Here is a 16,727-nt window from a genome sequence, read left to right on the forward strand (position 1 = left end):
GATCAATAAAGTATGTATCTTTTTATATAATGAAGCGTTACATAAACAATTAAAAATGATGGTTATAAATATTTTGCACCCACATAAAATGGTTATAACAGAACATGAAGAGGGAAAAGCTATTACACAAATTCATACGCAACATGTTTAGGCTGTATCAAACACCAAATGCATATAAAAAAAGACTGGAAAAATACGAGCAATAAAAGGCTGCAAAGGAAAGACTGCAATGCAAGGACTTTTAATATATTCTCTTTTTCCATCTTACCCCTTTCTCTTTTAAAAGGCTTTTTTTCCCTGAGATCTCCTGTCTGTACACACCAGGAGGGATATGCTTTGCTTATCCATTCTTCCTACTTTCCATTATTATCTTTCTGAAAGAACAGACGAGAAGCTGTTGCCACAGCCATTACTAGGTAGACACTGCATGTAGGCTGACCTTAAGCAAAGTGCAGTAGAGACCTAGGACCCGTTCTGTCTATCCTTGTACATAGCCACTTTTCAGACTGCAGGTGGGTATCATAACAGCTCAAGAGAGTTGTCTCCAGGCGACCATCTCCATGCACCCCTTAACGTAGAGCTATGACGACATGAGTTGACTTCTTAAAGGATTTTTAACTCTCAAGACCAATCCATGTTGCATTCCAAATACCCCAGAAAAGGGTTAGGAGCTTAAGTCTTGACACCTTAGAGTATATTCATTTATCAGCAGAACACGTTCCTACAGTGGTGGCAAGAAAGAGGAACAAAGGACCCTGATCTTTCAGGAGAGAGAAAAATTAAGGGGATAAGCGGGGAAGAGTAACAAGGAGACACTGGAGATATTCACTCCCTCTACTGCAATACTATACAAGCCACTACCATCGAGACAAGATACTTAGAGGCCAGCCCAGTGACATCGAGAACTCAGGGAGGCCTAGAATGGCTGTGGCCTCTTTTAAAAAGATAGGCAAAGAGGGTGAACACCTAGGGAGGGTGACAGGCCAGGAGGCAAAGCTGTGAACCACAAGTATTCACAGCGGGTGTGGACAGAAAACAATGTTCCTGCCTGTTAAATAACTCCTGAGGGATGGGAGGAAATAGCATTTATTTGCACCTCAGTAGGTCAGTATTTAAACAAAGGAAAAAGAAAAAAATTTTCCCCCATGCAAGTTCTGTCCAAGTGGAGACCAGGGAGAATGAAAGGAATATGTTAGGATACTTATTCCACATTGTGCTCACCCTGCAAATCATAATTTCTGATATCAGTTGGGGTAATGAATGGGGGGGGCATTAGACAGGTCTGGTGATCTTCTTGGTGACAGAGGTATCAAATGAGAGAAAGGGCCACATATAATAAAAGAGCTTTTTGGTCTTTTGACATGAATTTGATGGCTGAGTCAGCCCAACCCCACCCCCGCCCCAGTGTAAGATTCTTAAATGACTTCTCTTGATAGGATTAGAGCATCCAGAATTCTTAAAGATAATTTTATTTTGAGATTAAGCTTTTATTATTGATGATAAATAAGATTATCCCCATGCCCTGCCTGCCTGCCTCTCAGGCTGTGCTGGGGCACTAGTGAGGAAATGGGTAATAACGGTAGTCCTTCACAATTTCCAACACACTTGCACAGCCATCACAACCAACATCATCACAGAACACAGACCAAATATGAGGTATGTGTGCGGGGCTGTTCGTCCTCCTGCACCCTTGGCAGAAATAGTTTCCGGATCACAGTGTTCCCTACGAATCCTTCTCTAGGTTGTTACTTTCCATCAACTGAAGGTGGCCTGGGAGATGAAAGCCGATATTCACAAAGGATATGTGAAGAGCATTTGCAAACCTCCAAATTGTAAATACCAATATTTGGGCTAGCTTTTTTCTGAATCACACGTTCACTAGATTTGCCTACACACCTCAAATAAAATGTCTGTTTAACACTGTCTTTCATTTCAATGTCTTGCGTTTAGCATGACTGTTTCCTCCAACAATTCTCCCACCGTCCTCATTACCACTTCACTTTTTACCGTCTCTCCCAAAAAAGTAGTTTTGGCATTATTTTTTTGTTCTTTTCCTTTTACCACTTCATAAGAGGTATGACTCAATAATAAAGAGCAGAGAACAATAAAGTCAGGTTGTGAGATGGATGCTTGACAGTGGATTAGACCCATTCATTTGCGGTCTGATGCTCACAGGCATACCAGCCTTGCCATATACGAGATTCAAATTTGTGCCCCAACAAAATGACTAATCACTTATGTGCCATGGTCTTCAGAGCTGCTAATAAACATATTAAAAATTTGCCCAAAATCCACCTTTCCGCCAAAGATAAGACAGGCCTATAAAACGAATGGAACCCTGGTGGCGCAGTGATTATAAGAGCTTGGCTGCTAACCAAAAGGTCAGCAGTGTTTGAATACAGCAGCTGCTCCCTGGAAACCTATGGGGCAGTTCTACTCTGTCCTATAGGGTCACTATGGGTTGAGACCAAATGGGCAACACCTGCCCAAAAGCAAAGACAGAAAGGCAAGAAGGAACAGGAAAACTGGATGAATGGACACAGGGAACTCAGGGTGTAAAGGTGGAGAGCGCTGACACATTGCAGGGTTTGCAACCAATGTCACAAAACAATTTGTGTTTAAGTTTTTGAATGAGAAACTAATTTGTGCTGTAAACTTTCACCTAAAGCACAATAAAATTAAAAAAAAAAGACTTGAATGTAAAATCACAAATTATAAACCTGAAATTACAATTGCCAAGTATCCACTGGACCACATATGGTCCTCTCAATGACCCTATGTATGCAATTGACAGGAAAAATCCTGATCCCATTATACGGATGAGGAAACCACAGCGTCTCAGCTGAAGCAATGCTCTATACTCAGAGAAAAGAGTATGTTGTCTTTTCTCAAGTTAATATTTCCACTCTTAACCTATCCAAGTTGTGGATAACCACAAGGGAGTGGTTTAAAGCTATAGACAGCTTTGGATTCTGTCATTGGGAAAAAAGGTCTGTATAACATCAGCTCTGGTACTGGGTTAACATCAGCTCTTTCTCTGTGACTCTTATGACACCTAAAAGAATAATCACAGCAATTACACATCAGAAAGGGAGAAATGGTAATTACAAAAATGGGATTTTAAGTTACCCGTTGGCTAGCCAGCACAGGCACTAACTTTTATATTTCCCCATGGGGGCATATAGGAAAGAAGCACAGAGTGGGAGGAAAGACGAGACACAATTATCAGGGCCTGGTGATTTATTTTTTCTGCTGGACAAAGCAAGGGGGATGGGGACCGCACCTGGAACATCCTCTTCCAGCTCTTTGCAAAAGATGGGAAAATCCACTTAATTTAATTTCCTTCAGAAACGATGACAAGGCTGATCCAGTCCTACTAAGCTTTCCTCCTCCATCAACTTCACTTCCTAGTTGGCTGACTGCCTGACCGTCACAAGAGTTTGTTCCAGAAATAGCAGAAGGCTTTCCCTCCTCCTCCCCCGAACTTCTGAGTGATGGTACACTGAGAAATTGGGACATCTCATCTGAGCGAAAGGCTGTAGTTACATAGCTGGAACATCATAGAAACCGTATTTCCTTTTTCTGCCTTAGTCTATTAAAAATCTTAATAAGTCCAAATACAATAGCTGAGCGGAAAGGAGCAAAAATACTGGGGAAATTCCAGTAATGAACAGAGAGCGGTACTTCCAACTCCCTTCTCGTTCCCAGCTACTCTGAAATGTGTACAATAAGACACAGGATTTTTTTGTTTTTTCACAGTAAGCTTAGGCAATCATCATTTCTAAATTCTGGACAGAGTTTTGTGGATGCAGAAGGGACCAGGTGAAGCTGTTACATCCAAAGGTGTTGATGTGAATGTGTATATGTACACAGTACTAACAGTGCCCCCAACACATACACCCCTATCTTGTATAAGACATAAATGGCTATTGTATGCCTTAAGGGAATTGAACCAAGGTATTTAAAGAGAGACATAGAATAGGTATTACTTTTAAACACTGTTGTTTCTGTGTTCATTTTTTAATTAAGCATATTGTAGTTCCTTTTGTGTATTCTTCCTAATCTGTATTCTTTTGCCCATCACCTCTACTGAAATGAAAGCTAGACATAAGTAAGAGGCAGGGAAGTGAAGTGTAAAAGGCAAGATCCTACTCAACTCGTTACAACCAAAGTAAAAACAGTATCATGTATAAAGGAACGCCAATAAAGGAAAACACTTGCTGGGTAGGGGGGAGGACTTATTTTCCATTTGAAACGTATTCACTCATGTAAAAGGGTTTTCAAAATACGCTCTGCAGAGGTTCTGAAGGATTTATCAGGTGTGCCATGAGAAAAGGATTCTGTGGTGAAGTAAGTTTGGGAGTCAGTGACTTAAAGTCCAGAAGACTTCACTACAGGGATTCTCCAGGCTCTTTAACAGGCTGACACAAATTGTGAATCCAAGAGGGCTAAAGTTGTATAATCATTACTGGAGTTCACTTGACCATTGGAAACTTTTATGAAAGGAGAAGCATTTTGTGGAACTAGTGTTCTTCAGAGTACATTTTGGAAAATAAAGCTTTTTAGAACAGGTACACAATATACATACATGTAGGCATGTATTTAAAGGTAGTGTACATAATATGGAAACCCTGGTGGCGTAGTGGTTAAGCGCTATGGCTGCTAACCAAAGGGTCAGCAGTTCGAATCTGCCAGGTGCTCCTTGGAAACTCTATGGGGCAGTTCTACTCTGTCCTATACGGCGACGGAGTGAACTCGATGGCAATGGGTTTTTGGTATACGTAATATGGAGCCTTGATGGTGCAGTAGTTAAGAGCTCGGATGCTAACCAAAAGGTTGGCAGTTCAAATCCACCAGGTGCTCCTTGGAAATCATATGGGGTAGTTCTACTCTGTCCTGTAGGCTTACTATGGGTTGGAATCAACTCCATGGCAACGGGTTTGGGTTTTTTTGGTATGTGTTATGGAGCCCTGGTAGCGCAGTGGTTAAGAGATATGGCAGGCTACAGCTGCTAACCAAAGGGTCAGCAGTTCAAATCCACCAGCCATCCTTGGAAACCCTATGGGGCAGTTCTACTCTGTTCTATAGGGTCGCTATGAGTCAGAATCGACTCAACGACAACAGGATACATAATATAAAAAAACCTAAATATATGTACATTACATATACACGTAATAGGGAAGATTAGTATGTAGGTGAGAGAACCTAGTCAGGACACTTCTCATGGAGCTCTCTAGCCCAGTGCTTTTCAAACTTTAAGGTGCTCACGAATCTTCTGGTGATCACATTAAATGCAGTAATTCTTGCAAGGGACTTGAGATTCTACATCTCTAACAGGTTCCCAGGTGATGCGGATGGTCCAGGGACCACACTGAGTAACAAGGGACTAGGACACATTTGTCTTCAAGTGGTGATGTCCAGTATTTTCCAGAGTGCTGTGCTCTGTAAGAATCCTTACTCCAGAGGATGGTGAGTCTGAGGATAGGGCTTACCAGTAAAATCTGTTGGGTGTGATATGTTCATGCATGAGTTGCCACCGTCTTCCAAAATCCATGGAGCTGTAGAGCTGTAAAACAATAAAGTGAGAAGAAGATAAGGATCAAGGAATGCACATACCGGACTGCCTGACACACACAAGTAGGCACCTATTTTCTCAAGATAGAAAATAAAAATGCATGCCTATGACTGTGGTGTGCTTATCAAGGTACCATTTAGCACCACATAGGTGCTCCATATACACCCAACCAACTGATGTTTTTGAGTTGAGTATAAACCCACTTTCAATGACCATGATTCTCTCCTTTAGGGGTAAAGCCTTTAGTAAAATTATTTCTCCTTTTTTCTTCAAACTCTATGAATTCTATAGCTACCTTTAAATTGATTCAACAACATTTACTCAAAAACAATTTACTGAATAATTCCTACATGTAAGGCACTCTCACGGATATGAAGACAAGGAAGAGACAGAATGTGCGCAATTAGGAAAAATGAAACATATATATTTTCCACTTTTTTATATATATATACTAATCAGCTGATACTTGAACCAACATTATATGGGAAATATTGTGTTCTTTTCAGTTTTATCCCCTACTGCTCCTATATATAATCTAAATGGAGTTGACTCTCCAATGCCACCAAGATACCATGCTTGTTTACACCCCTTTGGGTGGTGCAAATGGTAAATGTGCTCAGCTGCTAACTAAAAGTTTGGCATTTCAAGTATACCCAGAGGTATCTCAGAAGAAAGGCCTGGCAATCCACCTCCAAAAAAATCAGCCATTAAAAACCTTAGCACAGTTGTACTCTGACACACAAGTGGCCCCCATGAGTTGGAACTGACTCGATGACAACTGTTTTGCTGTTTTATTTTGTTTGTTTTGTTTTTTCTCTTTGCTAGGAGGCACTGGTGGTGTAGCATTAACACAATTAACTGCTAACCAAAAGGCTGGCAGTTCAAAATCGCCAGCGGCTCCACAGGAGAAAGATGAGGCAGTCTGCTTCCATAGAGATTTATATCCTTGGAAACCATATAGGGTCGCGATGAGTCAGAATCGAAACGATGGCAGTGGGTTTGATTTTTGGGCTTTTGCTAAGAGGCAAGGATAAAGTCAGAAATACCCCTGCTCTTCTACCTCAGCAAAATCTACCCATCCACGTAGGGCTATACAAGAGTGCTTCCTCACAAACCCTCTCCTGACCACGTCAGCCTACTCATCTTTCTTCCTTCTCAACTCACTACACTCATATTTTATTCCCATTGAGCACTTATCCTAGGGCAATATATGGTTATGCCATAGACAAGTCTTTCAGATTTCTCTGTGTTATCGTTGTTTACATTCCTTGAATACATATAAGGTGCCCACTAAATATCTGTTTCATAAATAGATAATGGATAAAAGTAGGAGAGGATGGATAGTAACTCATGATTTAAGAAAAAAATCTAGACAAGCCCTACCCATTAACCCATTGCCGTCAAGTCAATCCTGACTCATAGCCACCCTACAGGACAGAGTAGAACTACTCCACAGGCCTTGCAAAAAAAACAGAATCATCTGCATGGTTCATAGAGTCAGATTCCACATCTGCTTATCTTCTGGAAGTAGAGCCCTTCTGGTATACATTAAACACATTAGGGATAGGTCAGCAGCCCTGTACGAGACCAAACAGGGGTACTGGGCTTATTTGCAATTGAACAGTCATGCCTGGAAGTGCAGTATTTAAATCTGACTGATAATGGAATAATAATAATAACAACTTCCCCCTGTTGCCTTTTTCACAACATTTGAGCCACAGGACAAACCAGAAAGGGAGGAAGGGCAGTAATTACCAACTTAAACCCTTGCTCTCAAGCATCTGCTGATCCATCCAGGTAGAGTTAATCACTCCCTCCATGGAGGTACCACTATATTTACTGTCTGCCTCCAGGAGACTGTTCACACTAAGCAATTATCGGATGCCATATCTCTCCCTCCTCATTAGACTGTGAGTCGTAAGAGGGGCAGGGGTTTTGCGTTATTCATCTTTGCACATCAGTGGTTATACAATGCCCAGCACATAACAGGTGAGCAGGCAAACCTCCTATTTCACAGCTGATGAAACTCAATCCTGGAGAAGTTATGTTTTAGTCAAAGGAACTAGGATTTAAGTTTTCTGATGCCTGGCTCACATCTGCTTCAACTGAACCATGGTACGTAGGTTATAATGGGAATTTCACTGTGTTAATATTTTTCCTGTAAATCTCTACAGGTAGGGAAGTTGAGGAAGCTTGAAGTAGGTGGCCCTCAAGCTTATAGAAATGGTTCCAGGTGAAGTAGATTTCTGTAATCACATCTTTAGGAGCTTCTCACCTATAGGGATGTGTTCTCCAACATACATACACAGGTACCTTTGCCATTCCTAAAGTCTGTAGTCTCACAATTCAAGCAGAGATAAATTTTTTTTGTGTGAACTTCTGATCATCTCAAAAAAGCCTCAAGGAGCTTGGAAAAGCTTTGGCCCACTTCAACCCATAAACTATATAAAAATATTTTATTTAGTAATTGACAGTTTACTCTCTAGCCATCCATCCCAACCACCTATCTAACATACATTTACACATATTGTTATATAACTTCTTTTGATCACTGAAATAGCTTATAAGATAGTCAAGAAGATACATTAGTATTCCCATTTAATAGATGAAGATACTGAGGCTTAGTGCTGCAAGGTGACCTGCCTGCCCAGCAACTATGTGGAGAGCCAGGATGTCAATTCGGATCTGTCGGATCACAAGTTTCTATGACACCATACCAACTCCCACAGTATTCATCCAAACTGGCTTCTTCCTCCATGAGTAAGTACTACATACTATGTGTGTCCAACTCTGAACACAGGAAAAGTGGTTAGCACTGTTCCCTATCGCCCCCTACTCCTTTCCTTTATCACCAACTTAGTGAATAAAACAATACTAGCTCTACATCATGAAATTATACGGTACACAGAACCACATCAGATTCTCCGGAAGTGAAAAAGGTAATCCCTCCCTGCCTGACAAATATACACACAGGTATACCTCGTCATAGGGAAAAACGAGGTAAAGGCTAAGAGCTCTAGAATTCAATAGTTGGGGAGATTAACAAGTGTTCAAATGACACAATCAGTCTTCCTCAAGAAATATGTCTTGAGCTAGGCCTTTAGAGTAGATGTGGTGTGGACAGGAGGGAAGGTGAACGGAGCTTTTACTAGATGGGGTGGACAATAAGGGCAAAGGCATCAATATGGTCAAGGTCTTGAGCTTGGCTTGTGGGGGGCTTTTAAGAAGAAAGGAGGTAGGTGATGACCATTGTTGGCAAAAGACGGGGTAGAGGTTGTCTGTCTCTCCCCCTCTGTCTATCCTTCCATCCATTTATCTCTCCATTTATCTGCAGACATCTCTATATCTATCTGAGTGTATATTTATATTGGGAAGTGGAAGGAAGGAGAGGGTTTGTGAGGACCAAACCACCCCACTGGGAAGAATATATCCACATGTTTTACTGCAAGCATGAGTTTTCCATGCAGGGTTTTAGGAAATGGATCACTCTTCTTCCCATGGCAGGAATCTGAAGGACAGATGCTTGGATGTAAGGTACATCTTTCCCAAATAAATAGAGAAGAGACTCTGGTTGGAATCGCCCATAAACAAGAGATATCAGACTCTCTATCAGCTGTGATTCCAATGATACCAAACAGCCTCCAATTCCTTCAAAGAAAATCCTGCTGTGATTGTATCTTTCTCTGCTGCAAACTCTAGAGACAGGCCAGGGAAAACCCATGAGGGTCACATTGATACTACTGAGGTCTCAGTCCTCTAGAAAAATTATCAGTCTTTCCATCATAGAGGATCCTGGGAGTGGCAGAATGCCATCTACCTCAGCTACTGCTGGGCCCACCGTTGGAAGAAACACTGTTGCTTTCATCTCATGCTCTTCCTAACACAGAGAGAAAGATCAGCTGCTGTCTCCATCCAAGCCCTATTCCACCTCCTGCCTCCTCTTGCCCCCGTCTTTGGTTTTGCTTTTTCAGCTCTTCAGTTTGACTGATGGAAAAAAAATTAAATTGAATTCTCTGCCTATAGGCTGGTTCAGATAAACAGAAAAAGCAGGCTCCTATCATTAAGAGCCTTGGGTTAGCTACCTTGTCTCTCAATCTACAGTAAGTTGCTGAGTTTGAAAGATATTTAATTCTACAACAAGCTGGATCTTTGCAGCCTCTCCATTCACACATTTGTTCATCCATTTCTTCATTTATCCACTCAGTCACTAAAAGTGTACAAGCAACTACTATACACTAGGCTTAAGTGCCACCACTGCTAACCAAAGGGTTGGCAGTTCAAATCCGCCAGGCACTCCTTGGAAACTCTATGGGGCAGTTCTACTCTGTCCTATAGGGTCTCTATGAGTCGGAATTGACTCGACGGCACTGGGTTTGTTTTTTTTTGGATACACTAGGCACTGAACTAACTGCTGGGGTTACAAAGGCTAAAAAAACATGCTCAGTGAAAGAAAATACAGACAATTACACTACCCTGCAATGTATGCCATGCTCCTAATACTACTTATCCCTGCAAGGTAAGATTGTGGATGGCTGCTATTTCCTTCTTTTGGTTATCTAGATTCTTTAAAATTATTGTGAGCAGGTATTACTTTTATAATTAGAGAAATAAAACTCTATAACACTCGAATGGAAATAAAGCACATGGGCAGCCATTCAACAGTACATTTTGCAAGATTTAATGATATGATAATACTTATATTATTCTTTTAAAAAATGTATTACAGATGTCTGTTCTGCATGACCCTGTAATGGTGGATACATGATAGTATTCCTTTGCCAAAACCCAGAGGACTGAACACAAAGAGTGAACCCTAAATGATGGTCTTTGGTTAATAATAATGTATCAATGTACCGCACTAATGCAATATATTAATAGTAGGAGACATTCTGGGCATGCAGGGGTTGGAAAGAGAATAGACAGGAACTCTCAGTACTTTCTGAGTTTTTCTATGAACCTCAAACTCCTATAAAAAAATAAGGTACATTAAAATATATATAAATATTGCAAAATACATTGACACCAATTTAGTTTAAATTATTATAAAAACTTGAAACATATCAGAAGAAAATATGCCAAAATATTATTAGCATTGGCTATCTTTGAATTGTGGGGTTAAGGGTAACATATATATTTTAAAACTTCCCATCATTTTCAGATTTTTTAAATAATGGACATCATATTTAAACAGTAACACAGCCCGTATTTCATTAATACTTATTTTTATAATAGTATTTTTCTAATTGTAATATATATATTATGTTTATATCTTGAACCCGTTGCCATCGAGTCGATTCCGACTCATAGCGACCCTATAGGACAGAGTAGAACTGCCCCATAGAGTTTCCAAGGAGCGCCTGGCGGATTTGAGCTGCCAATCTTTAGGTCAGCAGCCATAGCACTTAACCACTACGCCACCTTTATATCTTGAACTACCTTTTAAAAGGCCAAAAAAATAAAATTCCATTTTTTTTTTTCATGAATGAACTGGAATTAGGCAAAGCAACATGAGGTTGTCCACAAAACAATATTTCAGGGGTGACTCTTTTGTTGGACAATGTATTAGCTCATATGGTATTTATAGGATCCTGAATGGCTTCAAGTCAGTGTGCTCCATGCAACATTCAAACAGTGTTTTCCAAACAATAAACATCTTTTAAAAGCATGTGTTTATAGGAAATGACATACAAGAGGCTATATTCTCCACCGTATTCCACTTCATGATGCTCTTCCCGGCATGAACTTCTTTCCTGGGCCTGCACCAGAGAACAATCCACGTCCTCTCCTGCCCCCTCCTCATATATCTTGATCTTATACCTCTTAACAAGCACGTCCTCAGTAGCAACACACACAGTGCACCCTAAATGAATCATCAGAACAGCTGGAAAATACAAAGAGCATGCTCTTTTCCTTATTGATTCAGTTATTTGCTCCCTAATTACATCAGCCTGCCAGGAAAAAGCATCTGATAGCTGAAGACCTAAAGAAGCAATTTAATCAATGGAATATTCCACTAGAATAACAGGTTGTACCTAGGAATCTTAAGTTCAAAGAATAATATGAGAATGTTAGGGAGATCGGGTATCTCATACCCAAGAGTAGGCAGCCTAAAGGGAGGTAATAATGACAGATCTTGTTTTATTTCTCTCTGTTGCTCAGTGTTCTCTGCTCCCAGGTGTTCAGTTGTAAGGCCAGAAGTCTGACTTAGAGACAGATAGTTGAGTCTGTGGTTGAAAACCAAATTTCCATCTGTCTACCTTTCTCTGTTCCATGCTTTTGTACCAGGACCTCAAGGATACTTTCTTAGAAGAAATGTGAATTCATAATAACTATATGGGGCTAACCAGACATAGTGAGAAGAGGCAACAAAATAAACACTTGATAGGAGCTTTTGGTGTTCAGTCCAGATTCCCTGGAACCAGTGTATCTCCCATGGGGGTGGGGGCGGGGAGGGATGGGTTGGAGCATATTTATATAAAAGCCCTCCCTGTAGACAAGTTCAGACTTAATGTATAACTCTTCTGATTTTTTTTCCCCAAGACCTATGAAATCTAAGTAACATTCTACTGAATTGTGGTCATGATGGGCTTCTGTCCACCAAATAGAGTGAGGCTAGGCCTAGCTCAAAATAAGAAGGTCTCTATATCTCCTTCACTGAAGGCTAAAAGGGTGGATATGGGAGGGCTTGGTTGGGCTACGTAAGTCTGCAGAGGGAGTTCGCTGGGTTGTGGCAGTATTTGTCACAGGCAGGAGAGAAACCCAGGTCACACAGTAGAAGAGAGCTATTTCCAACATGTGCCTACAGTCCCACACTTAGACAATTTCAGGAAACCCTTATCTTGGCCACTGGTGGGGACAAACTCACCCAATATTCCTCTAAGCTCTGGGTACACAGCCAAGAGCTTTCGTCCTCAACTACTATTTTCCTCTGCCCTTGTTGTTGCTGTTGTTGTTAGGTGCTGTTGAGCCAGTTTCGACTCACAGTGTCCCTAAGTACAACAGAACGAAACACTGCCTGGTCCTGTACCATCCTCACAATCATTGTTAGGTTTCAGGCCACTGTTAAACTGCTTTGTCAATTCATCTCATTGAGGGTCTTCCTCTTTTTCTGCTGACCCTCTACTTTACCAAGCATGATGTCCTCCTCCAGGGTCTAGTCCCTCCTGAAAACATGTCCAAAGTACGTGAGATGAAGACTTGCCACCCTCGCTTCCAAGGAGCACTCTGGCTGTATTTCTCCCAAGACAGACTTGTTTGTTCTCCTGGCAGCCCATGGTATATTCAATATTCTTCGCCAAACACATAATTTTAAGTCATCAGCTCTTCTTTGGTCTTCCTTATTCATTGTCCAGCTTTCCCGTGCATATGAGGCAAGTGAAAATACCATGGCTTGGGTCAGGTACACTTTAGTCCTCAAAGTGACATCTTTGCTTTTTAACACTTTAAAGAGGTCTTTTGTAGCAGATATTGCCAATGCAATGTTATTGTTAGCTGCTGCCAAGCCAGCCCCTCCACTCATGGTGACCCCATGCACAATGGAATGAAATGCTGCCTGGTCCTGCACCGTCTCCATGATCACTGGCTGATTTTCGGAAGTATATTGCCAAGCCTTTCTTCGAAGCCATCCATCTTAGTCTGGAAGCTTTGCTGAAACCTGTTCAGCATGACAGCAACACACAAGCCTCCACTGACAGACAGGTGGTGGCTGTGTGAGAGGTGTATTCGGCTAGGAACTGAACCTGGGTCTCTGCATGGAAAGCTAGAATTGTACCACTAACCCATCAATGCCCCCTTTCTCTGCCCTTCAAAAACCAAAACCAAACCCAGTGCCATTGAGTCGATTCTGACTCATAGCGACCCTATAGGACAGAGTAGAACTGCCCCATAGAGTTTCCAAGGAGTGCCTGGCGTATTCAAACTGCTGAACCTTTGGTTAGCAGCTGTAGCAGTTAACCACTACGCCACCAGGGTTTCCTCTCTGCCCTTAAAGAAAAAAAACTTGCCCTTAGGAGATATAAAATATCTATACCTTAAAGACATTTAGGGGGAAAAAAAAAAGAGGTTTTTCACCTAGCCATGTTATTCTTTTGCAAGATTTTTCTTCCCTTCTTGAAGATTTCTAGCCATAGAAGCTTCATCTCTCTTATAAGGCTTACATCTTTCATTCCTTTATTTAACAACAAGCGATCAAATGCCTATTAAAAACCAAGCACCATTCTATAGGCTTGGGATGTATCAGTGAACAAAACAGACAAAAAATCTCTGCTCTCAGAGACCTTATATTCTAGCAGAGACTGAAAACTCGTACACCTTCAAGTCTGTAGTGTAACGAGTACCATAAGGAAGGTATAAGAAAAACAGTATTGTTGTGTTCTTTCAACACAAATGTATGTTAGTGGCACTGAACATACATAAGAAGTTTCTTTGCTTACCCAACGAGAATTTTCCTGGTTTTTACTGAAACAGTTGACCTTCTTAGTCTAACTTTTGTTTTCCAACTTTTGATGAAGCCATGAGTTCAAGAAATGTTTCACTATCTTCTCAGTTCTAAGAAAAACACAGTGCAAGTATGATAAAGGTTGGCAAATGACATTTCACTGCGATGTTGTAGAGAAAATAGGGAGTCCTGTGTCCATGTTGAAATGAAGAACTCATGCCTCATCTAAAAATGGGCTTAACTGTTCCTTAGCTGAACAGGAAAGCTGAGCCAGTGTGAACGGGTTTGACAATATTTCAAGGGAAGCTGAATTTTTTAATTCTATGTGATTTTTAAATTTTGGCAACAAATTAAAAAAATTAAAACATAGTACAGGGTTATTAAAAAATATCTTGATTCATAAGCCAATTTTTCACCTGAATCTTATTAGTGTAGACATACAACTGACTGAAGGAGAGGTTGAACTATTTGACCTTGAAGTAGGGTTACCCAGTTGTTTAGCTAATATAAATATAGAATGCCCAGTTAAATCTGAATTTCAGATAAACAGCAAATAATTTTTTTAGTATAAATATGTTCCATCTACTATTTCAGAAATGCTTACACTTAAAAAATGTGTTGTTTATCTGAAACTCAAACTTAACTGGGCATCCTGTATTTTATCTGGTAAGCTGATTTTAAAGTCCCTCTCATTCAATTTCTAGGACTCATGATTATAAAACATATGTCCTATATGATATTTCATTGTTCTTCTTTGAAACTGATGTCACCAATGATATAAAATAATCTCATTTTTTTAATTCCTTTCTGTAATCAATTAATTCATTTCACTCATCTATTTTTTTTATTTAGTATTAATCAAGGCCCTCACATGTGCTAGACCCAGTGCTAGGTGTGATGATACAAAGATATATAACACAAGGTTCCCAATCTCAATAATTCAAAGCCATAAGGGAAAATCAACAGGTAAGTGCAACATAATGAGGCACCTGCCAATGGAAGAGAGAACAAGTACAGGGAGAATGCAAAGGAAGGAACGGTCAGTTCAGCTGGGTTGGGCAATGGGCCATGAGCTGAGTCATATGGATGAGTAGGAGCTGGCCTGAAGGATAAGTTCCCCCAAAACATTGTGGCTAAAAAAGGTGAAATATCCTGGTCATTAGGAAAGATGCTGGAAATAAAACAGAAACATTATGTCATCCGCCTACAAAAGTACAATTCACTTGGCCCCAGTCACTGTACATATGTCTAACTGCCACATCCAAAGAGAGAAAGAGCAGAGGCAGAAGAGGGTCCAGACAAGGTCATCTAAATGATTCAAGAGGAAGGGGAGGAGATGACGCTACATGAGTGCAGGTGTGATGATTAAATGACTTAGCGATGAACTCTGACAGCGAAGGCTGTCAAAGCAGAAAAGTGTAGGGAAGTATATACTCGTTTATCAAATTTCAGAACATCTCCCCTTGGAGCCCAAAAGACACAAGATTACAAAACCAAAAATGAAGAACTACTTTTAAAAAGAAATTCATAGAACTCATTACTATAAAAAGGTGGTAAGAAGGGGAGGGTGCCCTACAAACAGTACCAAAAAAAAAAGGTTTGAGATACAGCACATCTCCATGTTTTCCACGGAAGAATCTCCATGGTTGAAGGAATAAAGCATTGCACCAGGAATCGGGATTTGACCTGAAGCAGTCTGACATACCAGCAAATATTTTCAAGTCTCTACTTGTCACCTTGGAAACCCTGGTGGCGTAGTGGTTAAGAGTTCGGCTGCTAACCAACAAGTCAGCAGTTTGAATCCACCAGGCACTCCTTGGAAACCCTATGGGGCAGTTCTACTCTGTCTTATAAGGTCACTATGAGTCGGAATCAACTTGACAGCTACGGGTTTTTACGCGTTACTTGTCATCTTAAAAGTCCATGTATATTTTGTATTCTACTCTGTAATACAGCTGTGCTTAGAATAAAGGTTATATTTCTTCACAAATCTTTAAGTGAAATGGACCCTCCAGAAAGACATTCTACATCTATCAGATTTCCCCTTCACCATTGCCCACCAGGGTATGTTTTTGTTTGTTTAATTTTTTATTGTGCTTTAGGTGAAAGTTTACAGAGCAAACTAGTTTCCCATTTGATAGTGGGTATATAAAATGTTCCATGACATTGGTTTAATTCTCCACAATGTGTCAGCACTCTCCCCATTTCCATCCTAGGTTCCCTGTTCCCTTTCTTCTTCATTTTCTACCCCTTCCTGCCTTCTCATCTTTGCTTTTAGGTAAGTGTTGCCCTTTAGATCTCATATAATTGATTGTTCTAAGGAGTGCATTCCTCTCGGGTGTTACTGTTTGCTCTGTGGGCCTGTCTATGGTTTGGATGAAAGGGGGTCTCCAGGAATGGCTTCAGTTGCAATTCAGAAAGGTATTTTAGGGCCATAGTCTCAGGGGTTCCTCCAGTCTCCGTCAGGCCAGTAAGCCTGATCTTTTATGAGAATTTGATTTTTTTTGTTCTACGATTTTTCTACTGCTCTGTAGGGACCCTCTGTTGTGATCCAAATCAGAGCAGTCAGTAGTAGTAGCTGGGTACCATCTAATTTTTCAGGGGTGCCTTTTTGAGCCCCAGTTTGGGGTGGAAGAGAAAGTGACAACAGAATGGCTGATCCACACTTAGGGACCAGGTGCTATTCTTGGGAATGATTCATTTAACTGTCTGAAG

The 16,727-nt window shown here is 40.7% G+C and overlaps 1 protein-coding gene across 1 annotated transcript in view; it reads right to left on the reverse strand.

The window, feature by feature from the left end:
* Window positions 1-16,727, reverse strand: part of SORCS3 (sortilin related VPS10 domain containing receptor 3) — a 663,735-nt gene that overhangs the window by 215,329 nt on the left and 431,679 nt on the right. Inside the window, exon 5 of the mRNA XM_003408955.3 lies at window positions 5,493-5,566. Coding sequence (XP_003409003.3) covers window positions 5,493-5,566 — 74 coding nt within the window. The remainder of the gene's footprint in view (window positions 1-5,492; window positions 5,567-16,727) is intronic.

This window comes from Loxodonta africana, chromosome 16 (genome assembly GCF_030014295.1).
Source record: "Loxodonta africana isolate mLoxAfr1 chromosome 16, mLoxAfr1.hap2, whole genome shotgun sequence".
Lineage (NCBI taxonomy): Eukaryota > Metazoa > Chordata > Mammalia > Proboscidea > Elephantidae > Loxodonta > Loxodonta africana.